Source organism: Engraulis encrasicolus, chromosome 4 (assembly GCF_034702125.1).
Source record: "Engraulis encrasicolus isolate BLACKSEA-1 chromosome 4, IST_EnEncr_1.0, whole genome shotgun sequence".
Lineage (NCBI taxonomy): Eukaryota > Metazoa > Chordata > Actinopteri > Clupeiformes > Engraulidae > Engraulis > Engraulis encrasicolus.
In genome coordinates this window covers 36,860,018-36,873,397 of record NC_085860.1, presented here as the reverse complement: position 1 = coordinate 36,873,397, position 13,380 = coordinate 36,860,018, and the positions used below count along the sequence as shown (strand labels likewise).

Below are 13,380 nucleotides of genomic sequence, written 5' to 3'. Positions count from 1 at the left end.
ACACAGCAAAGCTGATGCATCTGAGGACAAGTGAGTATTTTGCTTTTGTCACAAATGTCATGTTTTGGTTGAGTTTATATTACCAATTCACAAGCCCTGTAGCTATATTTGAACAGCCACAGAGAAAAGCCTCAGAGAGCAGCATCTTTGGAAGAAAAGTGGAGAAGGGATATCCACTCCCTCTGCTCTAAGTGGATATCGCAGTTGACCTTACATAAAACTTGGCATAATGTCTCTCAATGTTTTCAAATGAATCAATTATGGTACAGGCATGATGCAAAACAAATATTTAACATTTTTTATGAAAGTGATTTTGTAAAATTGAAGTAAATGAAAGTAAATTTGGTAACACTTTACTTGACGCCGCCTCATAGGTATGACATGACAGTATCCTAACAGTGTCGTAATGCAGTCATGGCTGTGCCATAAACATTATGTCCATGTCATAAACATTTCATGACATATCATTGAGTGACATTTGGTCATGGTTAAGACAACCATAAAAATGTCAACTTTCTTGAACATTTATGACATTGACCTAGTAATGTTTATGACTCGTCCATGACTGTCATGACACTGTTTTGACACTATTATGACACTGTTATGGCATGTGTATGACACCGGCGTCAAGTGAAGTGTAGGCCTAACTGTAAATTTGAGTAAAATTTGGTCCAGCCTCTCTCCTTCTCTTCTCATTCTCTCTCTCTTTGTCTTCGTCTCTCCCTAAATCTAGGGTTTGTAAGCACACTGCAGCTTATATGTAATTACATTTAATAGGTGCACATGACAGACATTTCAATGTCCATCCAGTTGTTCTCCAATGTCAATCAGAATCAAGTTACAGTAGTTAGTGAAGTCATGTGTTTTGGAGGGAAACTTTGGCATGGTTTTGGTTCTTGTTTTTTTTTGCACTTCTGAACTGGATTTTTGACACCTCTGCAAGGAAGGACAGAAAAAAAAGCTGGCGGTCACGTGACTGAGGAATGGTGCTGGAAAGGGGGAGGAGAGGAAATCTAATGCCTGGGTACCAGGAGCGATGTACTTAGCATCGTAGCAGCACAATTGTGGAGAAGTGCTCCCTCTGCTGGTACCATGGACACTGCAGGTACATTGTTTTAAAAATATCTCTCTGGAGTTGTAAATCCATCTGGACACCCACATACATTCACACACGCAACCATGTACACACATACACACCAACCACCCCACGTTTCATGTGCATTAGCTTCTCATATTCTGTGTTTAATCTTTTTGTGTCCAATACTGAGCCAAGCTGTCCATTTGCATTTAAATAAAGCCCAATTAATGAGGCACCAGCACACATTAGAAATTAATTCTGCAACCATATCATGCCAGTGAAAGACATATTTGATTATATTAATATGTGATTATTGCCATATGCTAATTTCTGCTTGAAGTATTGTCTTCTTTCTCACAGTTGTGAAAGATGACACGGCAGACCCAGATGTTCACCACAAACAATCAGAAATCACATATGTTTTAGCTATTAAAAGAAAAAATTGAAAAGTTTCAACAAAGTAAAAAAGAAAACCATTACTTGTACAATGGGCATACAGGACAGAAACCTTTTTTTCTCAGAGCGTTTTCCCCCTGAATCCTCTGAAAGTGTTGTACAGACAATGCCTTTCCCTGCTGCTGCTTGTCCATAAGACAGATGGGAAAAATGTGGATATTGGTCAGTCTATTTTAAGCTGAGCCTATACTGCTCCTGCGCTGCTCATTGCCAAGACAAGCATCACCATAAACAGGAGAGGTGAGCTGGTGGTGCTGGATGCAGCAAGCCTTATATACCAGGTCACACTTTACAACTGATGCCAGTGTCACAGCGAAACCTCCTCAGGGCACTCTGACCTGCTTCATCCCAGAATTTTTCGCCAGGTGGGACGTGTGTTTTGTTTTATTTTTGCTATGATCCATGCTGTTCGTCTCCCCACCTGCTGGCTGTGGGTTTTGTGCATGTGGAATTGGAATTTTACATGGAAGACATGATTGATTGTAATGACATTCAATTCAGATTTTGCTGATTTTGCTTACTTACGTTTTCCAGTGGTAATGTATGAAAAATGTGTATGAAATCTGGTCATACATTTTTCAGCGAATCATTATTTGTGATTATATGATGCGCAGCGTGGTATCAATACTGTCGCGGTAATCTGCAAATTAGTAAGTTATATGAACATTTTTAAATAATTTGTAATGATAAACAAGGAATCAATGTTGCAGTGGATATTAATGGCATCAGTGTTGGTCTACAGTATGCAACAGTTTGTAGAAGTGAATTTTCTAATTGCAAGAAGTGCTACATGAGAAAAAAAATACCCATGCTTGCTTAACTTACGGTATTCGTGCCTTTGAGATGTGGCATGTGGACTTGTTAGTGAAAGTTCCATCTTTAGACTGTTCTTGAAGCTTGAGATCATATGTCTGGCCTTCTGGTCACGACGCCTGCACTATTTCAAAAGGCTGTGTGCTTCTCCTCCTTCCTTCATTTACTGGGATTGAAACTGTGCTGTATGTGAAGATAATTCAACAGTACAATCCTTAATTTGCCTTTGCGTTGACTTTTACTAGGGAGTTTCTTTGCTCTGCTTGTCTTTGGGCTTGTTTGGGTAATTATCTCTTGATTGAGTCAGTGCTGGAAGTTCTCAAGTGTGTTTTGATTCAGACTGAATATTCTCAAACCAAGCAGGATTTTCACTTTGAAATTTGGTGAAGCTGGTTACTGTGAGGTGCATCTGGCCAAGGATTCCCAGAGGCACACAAAATACCTTAATTGTGGTGGACTAGTGCCGATACTCACAATAAAGGCTTTTTAATTGAATCTAGCTGTGTGCCTCACACCACTGAAACCATTCAAATTAAGTTTGGCCAAATTTCTAAGTGACTAATTTCCCGGATCCAAAGAGCACCTGGTTTAGTAAATACCTGAAGTAGCCCTCCTGACTACCAAATTGTTTGGTGCATTAGTGTTGAAGCAAGAGTGTGCTTGTTACATGCTGTGTGTTGACTCTGACAGCTGATGTATCAAATACTTTCACGTCGGAATCTAGCAGCCCGTAAGTGGCAGTTATTTATGTACAGTGTTAATGTGTGCTTCTGTCATTGAAGCCAGTGTTCAAATGCTGTGTAGTTTAAGTGCAAAGTAGGAAGGACAAACTAATTTTGTGCTTTCCCCATGTTTGTTTATTCCACGACAGATAAGACAACCACACAACAGCCACCATGTCTGAGTAAGTAACTGCAAATGTCAAAGCACAAATATTGCATTACGGCATCCATTTTTTGTAGAGTAGAGTATACTTTACTCTTTGTTCCTAATATTGTTTTTTGCTTTTCCTCTCAGGAAGAAGATGACATCGAGCCGCAAGCGCGACCTCAAGGTAATTTTTCTTTTCAGTAAAACAGGTTAAATGAGACATGATTCTGTTACACTACGAATGATGGAGCGTCAGGTGATTTATCGTAGCTGTGAAAAAAAAAACATATAATAAATGAAAAACATGAACCCTTCTTTGCATCTGCACTTCTTGTTCTATATATATCCTGTGCACTTTGTATCTGCTATTGATGCTGGCTATGATTATGTCCTTGTTTGTTAGTCACTTTGGTTATAAGGCATCTGCCAAAGTAGTAATATAGTAATGTAATGTAATACTACTGTGATCATGCAACTAGCAAAATTATATAATGGTGGTGTTTCATTGTTGAATATCAAAACGTTTTGTTGTCTTCAAAAAGTAATGTACATTGACAATAATTGTGTCTGGGATTGTTTCCTATCTTCAGAGCTTGGTGCTTGGGATCGCTACTGCCAGGCTGGAGCAGGAGGCAGCTGACCTTGTGGCTGCCAAGGAGGCCTACCTGAATGACAACTGCCCAGCCATCTCTCTTGACGTCAGCATTGAGGATCTGCAGGTGAACAGCTTTGTAACATGGGGTGGCTTTTACACCTTTATTATCCAGATAGGACAGTGAGAGGGTTTTCACACCTAGCCCCCTTTAAGTGAACCAAACTCAGTCCTCTTTAAGTGGACCAAAAAGCGAACCAACAGGAAAAGGACATTTTTGGTCATATTGTGAGTGTATTACAAAAAGAAACGACTGCTCTTTCTGGTCCTGTTAGGCTTTTATGGTGTGCCAGTCCCCTTTTTAATCACACCTGGTGATCTAGGGCTATCCTTAATTGATTACACCTAGTCAACTTGTCAGTACTCATAAGTGAACCGTACTGAAACCACGTCAATGAAGGTCTCCGTACGGTTCATTTCTAAGAGGTCTTGGTACACGTTGAGAGAGACAGGAACTGAGTGGGGAGAGAGAGATGGGGAAGGATTGGGAAACAGCCACGGTCCAGAATTGAGCCCAGGTCTCCGGTGTCACGACATGGCAGCACACTAGCCCACAGAGCCACGTGGTCATCACCCCCTATGTAACATTTGGACTTGTTCAGTGTCTGATTAGTGGTGACTTTTGAGGTGGTTCTGGACAAATAAAATCACTAATGAAGAGCAGGTGTGTGGATGTAGCCAGGCCGTGCCCTCCTAGTGACGCAGCAGTCTCGAAGAGATTTGAAAGTCGATGATAATCAGGCTAATGTGGATGTACAGGAGTGTCACCTGTATTTCAAACCTATTGGGTTGACCTCTTTGGCATTGTCATTAATAAAGGGATAGAAATGTGCTAAAAAGAAAGAATTGTATGCTATGCATATTGAGGTAGATCACATACTGTACATAGTAGATGACATAAAACTAGAAGCTGTGGGTGCGGTTACACGCACGACAATATGGATGGCATGCGGGATATTAGGGACAAAAAGTCTCACAGCTTTTCACTATTTTTTCACCAGCATAATTGCATAAGAAGTGTAATCTTACCCCCACCACACTCTGTAAATCATGCATTATGTACTTTGAAGTTTGGAAAAAAGTCTGTATGAATTGGAACTCTGTGTGTGTGTGCGTGTGCGTGTGCGTGTGTGTGAGGGAGGGAGGTGGCTGGCGAGAACCTATTTTTGTTCTGGAGTAACAAGGGGCTTTGGTCATCTCCTTTTCGTAAAAATACCACAGAAGACACATGAGCACTGTGACTAACTTAAGCTGTGTTTGTAGTTAAGGAACTTCTGAAATAACTGCAGCAATAAATGACGCTGTAGAACTCATGTTCAGTAATGTTCATCACATTTCATTTACGGTAGTTTATTTATATATACAGTGTTTATGTGTGTGTGTGTGTGTGTGTGTGTGTGTGTGTGCGTGTGTGTGTGTGTGTGTGTGTGTGATATATATATATATATATATACTGTATATGTGTGTGTGTGTGTGTGTGAGTATCCCTCTACTTTCACACATTTTTTGTGTGTGCATGAACATATCATAATGTTACATTATATAATCCTGATTCTGTCGATACTAGTAGTCCAAGTACATGAAGTCACATATGGTGATTTTTTTTTCACTATATGTAACTGATCTAACAAGGATAGTGAATTCATATGCAACCACAAATATGCAAGTGCTACATGACAAATATTGTCATTCAGAAGAGAATAATAAAAAAAACATGTTAATAGAAATAAAACACATCTTACCTTATTGCATCGTATGCATTTTAGACCAGATAGCCATGTGTTATTGCTGTTATATTTTGGACTAGTAAGCCGTGGTAACTATATTATACATAACGTATCATCTCTAACCTTGCATCATATATTGCATTTTTCAGAAACTCTGCAAAGAGCTTCATTCAAAGATCGACAAAGTTGATGAGGAGAGATACGATGTTGACTCCAAGGTGACCAAGGGACAGAAAGAGGTAATATTGGTGACATGTTTGTATGAATTAAAACCACTTGCGTGGGCTTGAGAGATAAATAAATGCTTGAATTCTCTCCCTAGGTTGACGACCTTAAGATCAGCGTAACAGAAATGAAGGGTATGAAGAAGCCAGCTCTGAAGAAAGTGCGTATGTCCGCTGACCAGATGCTTCAGGCTCTGCTGGGCTCCAAGCACAAGGTCACTATGGATCTGAGGAGCAACCTGAAGCAGGTCAAGAAGGAGACCAAGGTTGAGGAGGTGAGTATTCAGTGTTGCCAGAGACCAAAGATGTTTATTATCCACAGTTTTCCATAGAATAAGAAGGCACTAATCAGAAAAGAAGCACACTCAAACAAAGTCAAGTTTGCGTGCAGACATGTGCTTACGAAGACGGGATTGGTCTGATTTTCCACATTGTGCTCACTCTCCTCACTTTACAGGCTGGTGACTGGCGTGCGAACATTGAGGACAATAAGGACAGGAAGAAGAAGTTTGAGGGCGCTGAGGCGTAAAGGAAGTGAAGTGGTGAGTTGATATTCACATCAAGCCATCATGCATAGTCTCATAAATGTTGCCTCAATCAACATGAGCAGATGTGGTCTAATAGTTAGGGAGGTGTTCTTAAGATGAGAGGGTTGCAGGTTCAAATCCCAGCCTTTCCTCTTTCTACACCTCCACCCATGGCTGAAGTGACCTTAAGCAGGGCATCTAACCCCACATTGCTCCAGAGACTGTCCCCAATACCCTGTAAATAACTGTAAGTCGCTTTCGACAAAAGTGTCAGACAAGTGTAATGTAAGGTATTCAAAAAGATTGAAAGGAATTTTAAATGACATGACTCCAAATTATAATGAAATTTTAAAATAGTGAATGAAAATAATGGATCAAAAATAATAGTAATGATAATAAAAAAACAAAATCATTAACACTTACTAAGTTATTGCTCCCTCCTCTTTCTCCCTTGCAGTTTCCAGAAGTTGATATTTGCCTCACAAACAATGAACATGGACAAAATGGATGGCAACAAGATAATGGCCTGGGGCCATTCATTGTAGTTGTTTTTTTTTTTGCTCCATGTTTTTATGTTCGCTCCATTTTTGTTCTCTTTCCCAAACCCTTTTCCCATCAAGATGTACCATGTATAGATATTGCAAACTTGTTATTGTCCACAGATTATGTTCATTAAACAAGGGGTTTTGAGTAACTTTCTGGTTTGTGTCTGTAAATTCATTATGTTCTGTCAGACACTGAGACCCTGTTTACACGTATAGGGACACACCGGCTTGGGCCTTTTGTTTACACGTACTCACTTGACGCAATGGTGTTAATATCCACATGCCGTGTAAATGGGATGAAAATGTGTAAACGAGCACTGCGTACGTGTAATCAAGGCCTGAGTTGGCTTCCACAAAGTGTTGACAGAGCTCAATTTGCTCCTCCTACTTTGTTTCCCCCCCCCCTCTCTCTCACGCATGCACGCACGCACGCACGCACGCACGCACGCACGCACGCACGCACGCACTGATACCCAAACACGCAACATAGCGTGCAATCTTTCATCTCCTTGTCATTCTTGCTGGAAGGGTTGCTGAGGAACAGATGTAAGCCCATCCTGTTTGAGTGTAACAGAGCTGCACAGTTTCTTATTTAGTCTTGCATGTTTGCAGTGCAAGTGAAAAGCTACCCAAAAGTTAACACACAAGTTGAAAATAAGTAGAGATGAGCTGGTGACACGGTGAGTTAAGTTTTTGTTTGTTTTTTTGTTTTTAACAAAAATTAAATTTAAAATATAATCAAATATGAATATATAAGTTACCAAATTAAAAATTTGAAAATGTGTCTCTTTCGTGTGTGCTTAGGAACGAGGTGAAAAAGGACAGCTTTGCAGAAGAGAGGAGATGGAAATGTGTGAGTCAGAGAGCCACATGAAGAAATGCTGCCCCTTTTGTCCTTTAGCGGTATTGCAGGTACACTTCCAAGAATTCCAACACCATTGCCATCCCAATCCAAACATTATTCATACACGATGCCAAACCACATACTATTAATATCATGTTCACATCAAAATATTTGAGATAGTGGAGTCATCTGAGGGATACTTGACAGTGAGGAGGTACGCTAATCTATAAAGTCACAAGCGCAAGAATCATACGTTTTTCTATTTTTTTTTAAATATAATTGTTAGGTTAAGGATATATATATTTGGAGTATGCATATAGGATTCATCAACCTCCGTTTGAGATCCTTTTCCCACTCTTGTTCTGTCCTTCGTTGCAATGACGTGTAAGAGGATGATTTATGTTATGTTGTCAGTCCAGGAATGTGATCTCCACCACTCTAGAATATCATACCTCTTCCTCAGGTCAACAATGCGTAACTTTGAGTAACTTGTAAGTCAAGCCTATGAAAATATCGATATCGATATTCATCCTATTCTCTATTCTAGTTGCCATTGTGTACTCTATAGTCTGTAGTCTATTTTAGGCATAACTGCTGTTGTCTGGGTGCTGACAGGAGTGGCATTACCATAAAGAGAAAGAGGAAGGACGTTTTGTGGTGCCGGATGCTTTCAGCCTTATATACCAGGTCTGACTATTGCCTTAGATGCTAGTGGTTGCCCACTTCTACAATAGGACCCTCACCATCCACCAATTATTGCCCACGTTTCTCATCAGGTGAGACATTTTTTGCTTTGTGCCACACTGTTTATTAGGTTATTTTCTTTGCTGCGTTGCGCTGTAGCAAAGTGGATCTAAAAACAAGAGGAATAGATAGTGATGGGATGTGTAAAGGATGTTTAAGAGATTCACATCAAAACTGGAGTTAATGTGAGATGCAATAGCATTTTATGCTGCTGTAGCATTTTATTCTTTGTTGCCTTACTTGTTGTCTTACATGCTTATGGTCGACTGAAAGGTATGCAAAAGGTCTGACTTACTTGTCTAATTTGATGGTTGGTGGAAAGTGTCTCAATCTTGTTAAGTAATATCACCCACTTTGGTAGGTAGCCTACGTAGATGCAAATGCACGTGTCAAATGTATGGGTTTAACCCCAAGACATCAGTTGCTATTTTAGTTTGATGCCTTGACAAATGTATGGAAAATTCCTGATCGCACACAAACAGAATTAACAATTCTGATAATCACCCAAAATTGAGAAAATGCTATTTCAGGGGGGTCCTTCATGTCTAACGATCTACCTAGCCTTGCCGTTTTTATTTTCATACCATAACCCCATGTACAAATTGAAAGTAAGAACAACAAACCATAAGTAAAAGAGGAATGAATACCACTCTTAAAAGGAAAGTCGTCTGTCAGACAGAAACCCTGTATCTACACTTTACATTGTTTTTTACTTATTAATTTATAAATCACTAATTTCTAAATATATAATAATTTCAACATTAAAGTTGGTTATTAAATAATTTATCATACACATATACTCATGAAGACTGTAGTTGTGATTTATATTTTATATTAAATAAAGAACGAATATAAAACGATAAAAGATGGTGGAGATAGGAGATTTCAGCGGGACAGCGACAAAAAGTTTTTTGTGGGATCACTGTCTGATGATGCTTCAAAAGATGAAGTGAAGGAAAAGTCCAAAGTGCCCAGGAATTGTGGGAAAAGATCTTAAAGGTGCTCTTTGGTGTGGGGAAAAACATTATGGAGGATCTTGCTTTTTCAACCTATTTATAGTTTTGCAAGGTGACAGCATACTATGTCATGGATCCTTTTCCATACATTCATTCTGACTCATTCAGTATCACCCTAATTTGGGCACTGTATGCAATCAGACTTTCAAAAACAATTTACATTTCTCAGAGCTTTCTTTTTTCCCCCCTTTTTGCCCGTCTTTGTTGACATTCAGATTTTTTCTTTGTTGATTAGGAGAACACCTTGAACAGCCACCATGACTGAGTAAGTGTTTTGCTACATAAGCATTGTTGAGTTTACTCTTGAATTGATCCTAACTATCTTGCTACTGTACTGCGACTCTGTTTTTAGCCATTAGTTCTTGGTGTTGTTTAACAGTGAGTTTACGTAACCTCTGAACATTGCATTGTTCCTCAGAAAGAAGATGACATCAAGCCGCAGGCATCATCTGAAGGTAAATCTTCTCTTCAGTGGAGCCTTAGAGCCCCCCATCTTCAAAGCGTCGGCACAATGTCAAATTCTCTGGAGGCCAAAATCCCTCAGAGATCTCTCTCTCTCTCTCTCTCTCTCTCTCTCTCTCTCTCTCTCTCTCTCTGGAAGTGTTGACAGAGCTCGCTTTGCTCCTCCTCCTTTTCCTCTGCTCCCCCCCCCCCTCTCTCTCTGCCCTCTGCCCTCTGCCATCTTTAGAGTTTGATGCTGCAAATTGGGACTGATATTCTGGAGAAGGAGGCATCTGACCTTGTGGTAGCCAGAGAGGCCTACTTGGATGAGAGCTGTCCAGCCCTTGACCTACCCAGTGGCATGGAGGAGCTTCAGGTGACAATAGATGGACTTTTTTGTTTTGTTTAAAAACACTGTGTTGTGAGGAGGGGCAAGACACTGGCAGCCAACCATGTGAGCTAATTTCTTGACCAATCAGAGGTTGAGTTGTGCGCAGCTAGTTTTGCGCAGTCAGGAGAAAACAAAAATTTAGAACCCATGTATTGACCGAGGCCACATCAAAAACTCTTTTCCTAAATGCAGTAAAGGCCATTTGAATGCAGTTTTTCTTACATATTCTTTTATCTGAATTTAAGAACTGGGACAATGTCACCCTTAACGTTTACCTACCACATCAAAATGCTGACTTTACTGACACAACTTCATTTTTTATTACATTTATGAAAATGAATTTATTGGAAAAGAACTCTTCACATCAACACTCAAAATGTGATAACATGTGATCATTAGGGGACCTTACCTGTATTATATGGATTCTGAATATGAATATGAATCCGGTTTGACCTTCTTCAGTGTGAAGGAATAACTTAAGTCAAAATGGATGAAGACTATTTTTATTCAGTCTTATTTTGTTTTCTCTAGGGTTTACCTCCCCAGATCATTAATGCAATGTTTTGAAATTGTGTCAACATGTTGGTATGCAGAATGCCTCAAGCTCATTCTCCTTGGGATGATCTGAGGTGCCTTGGCAGACGTCTGCGCTCTGCAAGCTAGTACATTTCTAGACAAGCTGGGCTACTTCACAGTGACTATCCCTGGGATGACTGGAGCACTCAGCAACTTTTTTAGAGTTTTTTTTTAATTATTATTTTGGTGCACCAAATGACTGACGTTTCGGTGCACTTGTGCCTTCCTCAGTGTCCGACTGCTTTGCACAATCGTTCTGATGTGAAAGACACTTGGGTCATGGCAGTCATGACACTTAGTATAATTTTGTTCACAGAAACTCTGCAAAGAGCTTCATGGAAAGATCGACAAAGTTGATGAGGAGAGATATGATGTTGACGCCAAGGTGACCAAAGGACAGAAAGAGGTAATAATGGTGACATGTTTATATGAACTATAGCCATTTGTGTGGGGTTGACAGTGAGTTAATGCTTGTACTCTATCCCTAGGTTGAAGACCTGAAGATCAGTGTAACAGAATTGAAGGGTATGAAGAAGCCAGCTCTGAAGAAAGTGCGTATGTCCGCTGACCAGATGCTTCAGGCTCTGCTGGGCTCCAAACACAAGGTGAACATGGACCTGAGGGCCAACCTGAAGCAGGTCAAGAAAGAGGCCAAGGTTGAGGAGGTGAGTATTCAATAGACAATAGACAAGCTGGGGCCAGACCATATAGAATCGTAAACACTAGGCACAGTGATAAAAATCTGAAGGTGTCTTAACTTAACTTAGTAGGTTATGTTTCGAATAGGTTATGTGTTTTTTTTTAATCAATATTTTGTTTACCTTGTTTATACAATGATTCTCTCTGTGTAATGGATTCACTGGTCTGCCCCAAGAAGGGGACATGCAGTAGTATCAAATGTGTGGGGAAAAATTGTGCATACTGTAGGTATTTTGGCTACATCCATAGGAAGTGACAACCTTATTTGTGCTCCCTCACTTTACAGGCTGCTGTTGGTGACTGGCGTCAGAACATTGAGGACAAGAAGGACAGGAAGAAGATGTTTGAGGGCGCTGAGGCGTAAACAAAGTGAAGTGGTGAGTTGATTTTCACATTAAGCCATTGCGCATACTAGGTCTCACAACAACTAATGTTGCCTCAATCATTAAGTGAACTGTAAATAATTATTTTATTATTTTATTTTATTTAAGTGAATGAAATATGTATTATGATTATTATGATTATGATTATTATTACAAAACCATGACAAACTGCTTAATTAATGCTCCCTCCTTTTTCTTCTCTGCAGTTTCCAGAAGTTGATATTTGCCTCACAAACGGTGAACATAGACAAAATGGATGGCATCAGGATGGCAGCCTGGGGCCATTATGTATTATTATTTTTATTTTTGCTCCATGTTTTCATGTTCAATACAGTTTTTCTATTGCCCAATCAATTTTCCCACGAAGATGTACCATGTTTACCCACTGCAGACTTATATTCATCATTAAACATTGGGTTTTAATTAACATTCTGATATGCTTCTGTAGATTCATTATTATGTTCTGAATTGGCTGTCATAGTTTGCTGTGCTTTAGATTATGTTCCACTAGATGTCGACAGAGCTTGCTTTGCTCCTCTTCCTCCTTCGCCTCTGCTCTGTCCCTTCCCTCACTCTGTAGCGAGCACACACACACGCACATATACTCAGTCCATTGATACTGACTATACGTCAGTGACTCAGACTTATGCCCCCTGCACACTTGGCACTCTGGTAACCATAACACCGGAGTGGACACCACCTGGTGTACTCCGTATTACCTCAGAAAAGCAAGCAAGGTCTCGAGGCTGGTTTGAAGCATGTTTGGAACATGGCGGGCGGAGTAGAAAATGACACAAAAGTTCTTTATTTGAACAACAAGTACACTTTGCTTCCCCTTCTTGTAATGTGTTACTGATGATCATGTGTACAAATTATTGGTGTATTTGGTGGTGAATTATGTTTTCGCAATTCTGTGTCAAACAAAAACGGCTTGTCTTCTTGTCTACCTTTCTAGTGTGAATTATTAATATGGATCAAGTTTGGACATTATCGCTGTGTTTTACAAGTAAAAACGGCCAAATTGTGATATTTATCTGTTCATTTTTGAGAAGTTCTGTGGGAAACCCTACAGAGTTTCATCACCTAGAAACAGCTATCTTTACCGCACAGTATTTTCCAGAGAAGTTGAAATTTTTTAACGCATGCGGAATTTCTTCCGCACCGCACTGTCCGGATGCCGCCAACCACTTACCGTTAGTACCGCATCCGTATACTGGAGCTCAGTGTGCAGGCGGCATTAGATAGACACTTGGACACACACACAAGCACATAACATGCACCCAATCTTTCATCTCCTTGTCATTCTTGCTGGAAGGGTTGCCAAGAAACAAGTTAATCTTGTTTGGGTGTAATAGAGCTGCAGACTTTCTTATTTAGTCATGCATGTTTGCAGG

General features: G+C 40.0%; 2 protein-coding genes across 2 annotated transcripts; both read left to right on the top strand.

Annotated features, from left to right (window-relative positions):
• Positions 1 to 1,043: 1,043 nt before the first annotated feature.
• LOC134447722 (troponin I, fast skeletal muscle-like) lies at positions 1,044 to 7,045 on the top strand. Its single transcript, XM_063197337.1, has 8 exons — positions 1,044 to 1,105; positions 3,219 to 3,251; positions 3,365 to 3,401; positions 3,808 to 3,936; positions 5,746 to 5,835; positions 5,919 to 6,095; positions 6,278 to 6,362; positions 6,805 to 7,045. The coding sequence occupies exons 2-7, from the start codon at positions 3,244 to 3,246 to the stop codon at positions 6,347 to 6,349; spliced, it is 513 nt and encodes a 170-aa protein (XP_063053407.1). The 5' UTR covers positions 1,044 to 1,105; positions 3,219 to 3,243; the 3' UTR covers positions 6,350 to 6,362; positions 6,805 to 7,045.
• Positions 7,046 to 7,717: 672 nt separating this feature from the next.
• On the top strand, positions 7,718 to 12,553 carry LOC134447721 (troponin I, fast skeletal muscle-like). The gene is made up of 8 exons (XM_063197335.1): positions 7,718 to 7,804; positions 9,732 to 9,761; positions 9,915 to 9,951; positions 10,185 to 10,313; positions 11,221 to 11,310; positions 11,393 to 11,569; positions 11,890 to 11,980; positions 12,193 to 12,553. The coding sequence occupies exons 2-7, from the start codon at positions 9,754 to 9,756 to the stop codon at positions 11,965 to 11,967; spliced, it is 519 nt and encodes a 172-aa protein (XP_063053405.1). The 5' UTR covers positions 7,718 to 7,804; positions 9,732 to 9,753; the 3' UTR covers positions 11,968 to 11,980; positions 12,193 to 12,553.
• The last annotated feature ends 827 nt before the right edge of the window (positions 12,554 to 13,380 follow it).

Coding starts and splice junctions, on each gene's coding strand:
- LOC134447722 (XM_063197337.1), top strand. Junction 3,937..5,745: donor TCAGCATTGAGGATCTGCAG/GTGAACAGCTTT, acceptor TGCATTTTTCAG/AAACTCTGCAAAGAGCTTCA. Junction 6,096..6,277: donor AGGAGACCAAGGTTGAGGAG/GTGAGTATTCAG, acceptor CTCACTTTACAG/GCTGGTGACTGGCGTGCGAA.
- LOC134447721 (XM_063197335.1), top strand. Junction 9,952..10,184: donor GCCGCAGGCATCATCTGAAG/GTAAATCTTCTC, acceptor TGCCATCTTTAG/AGTTTGATGCTGCAAATTGG. Junction 11,570..11,889: donor AAGAGGCCAAGGTTGAGGAG/GTGAGTATTCAA, acceptor CTCACTTTACAG/GCTGCTGTTGGTGACTGGCG.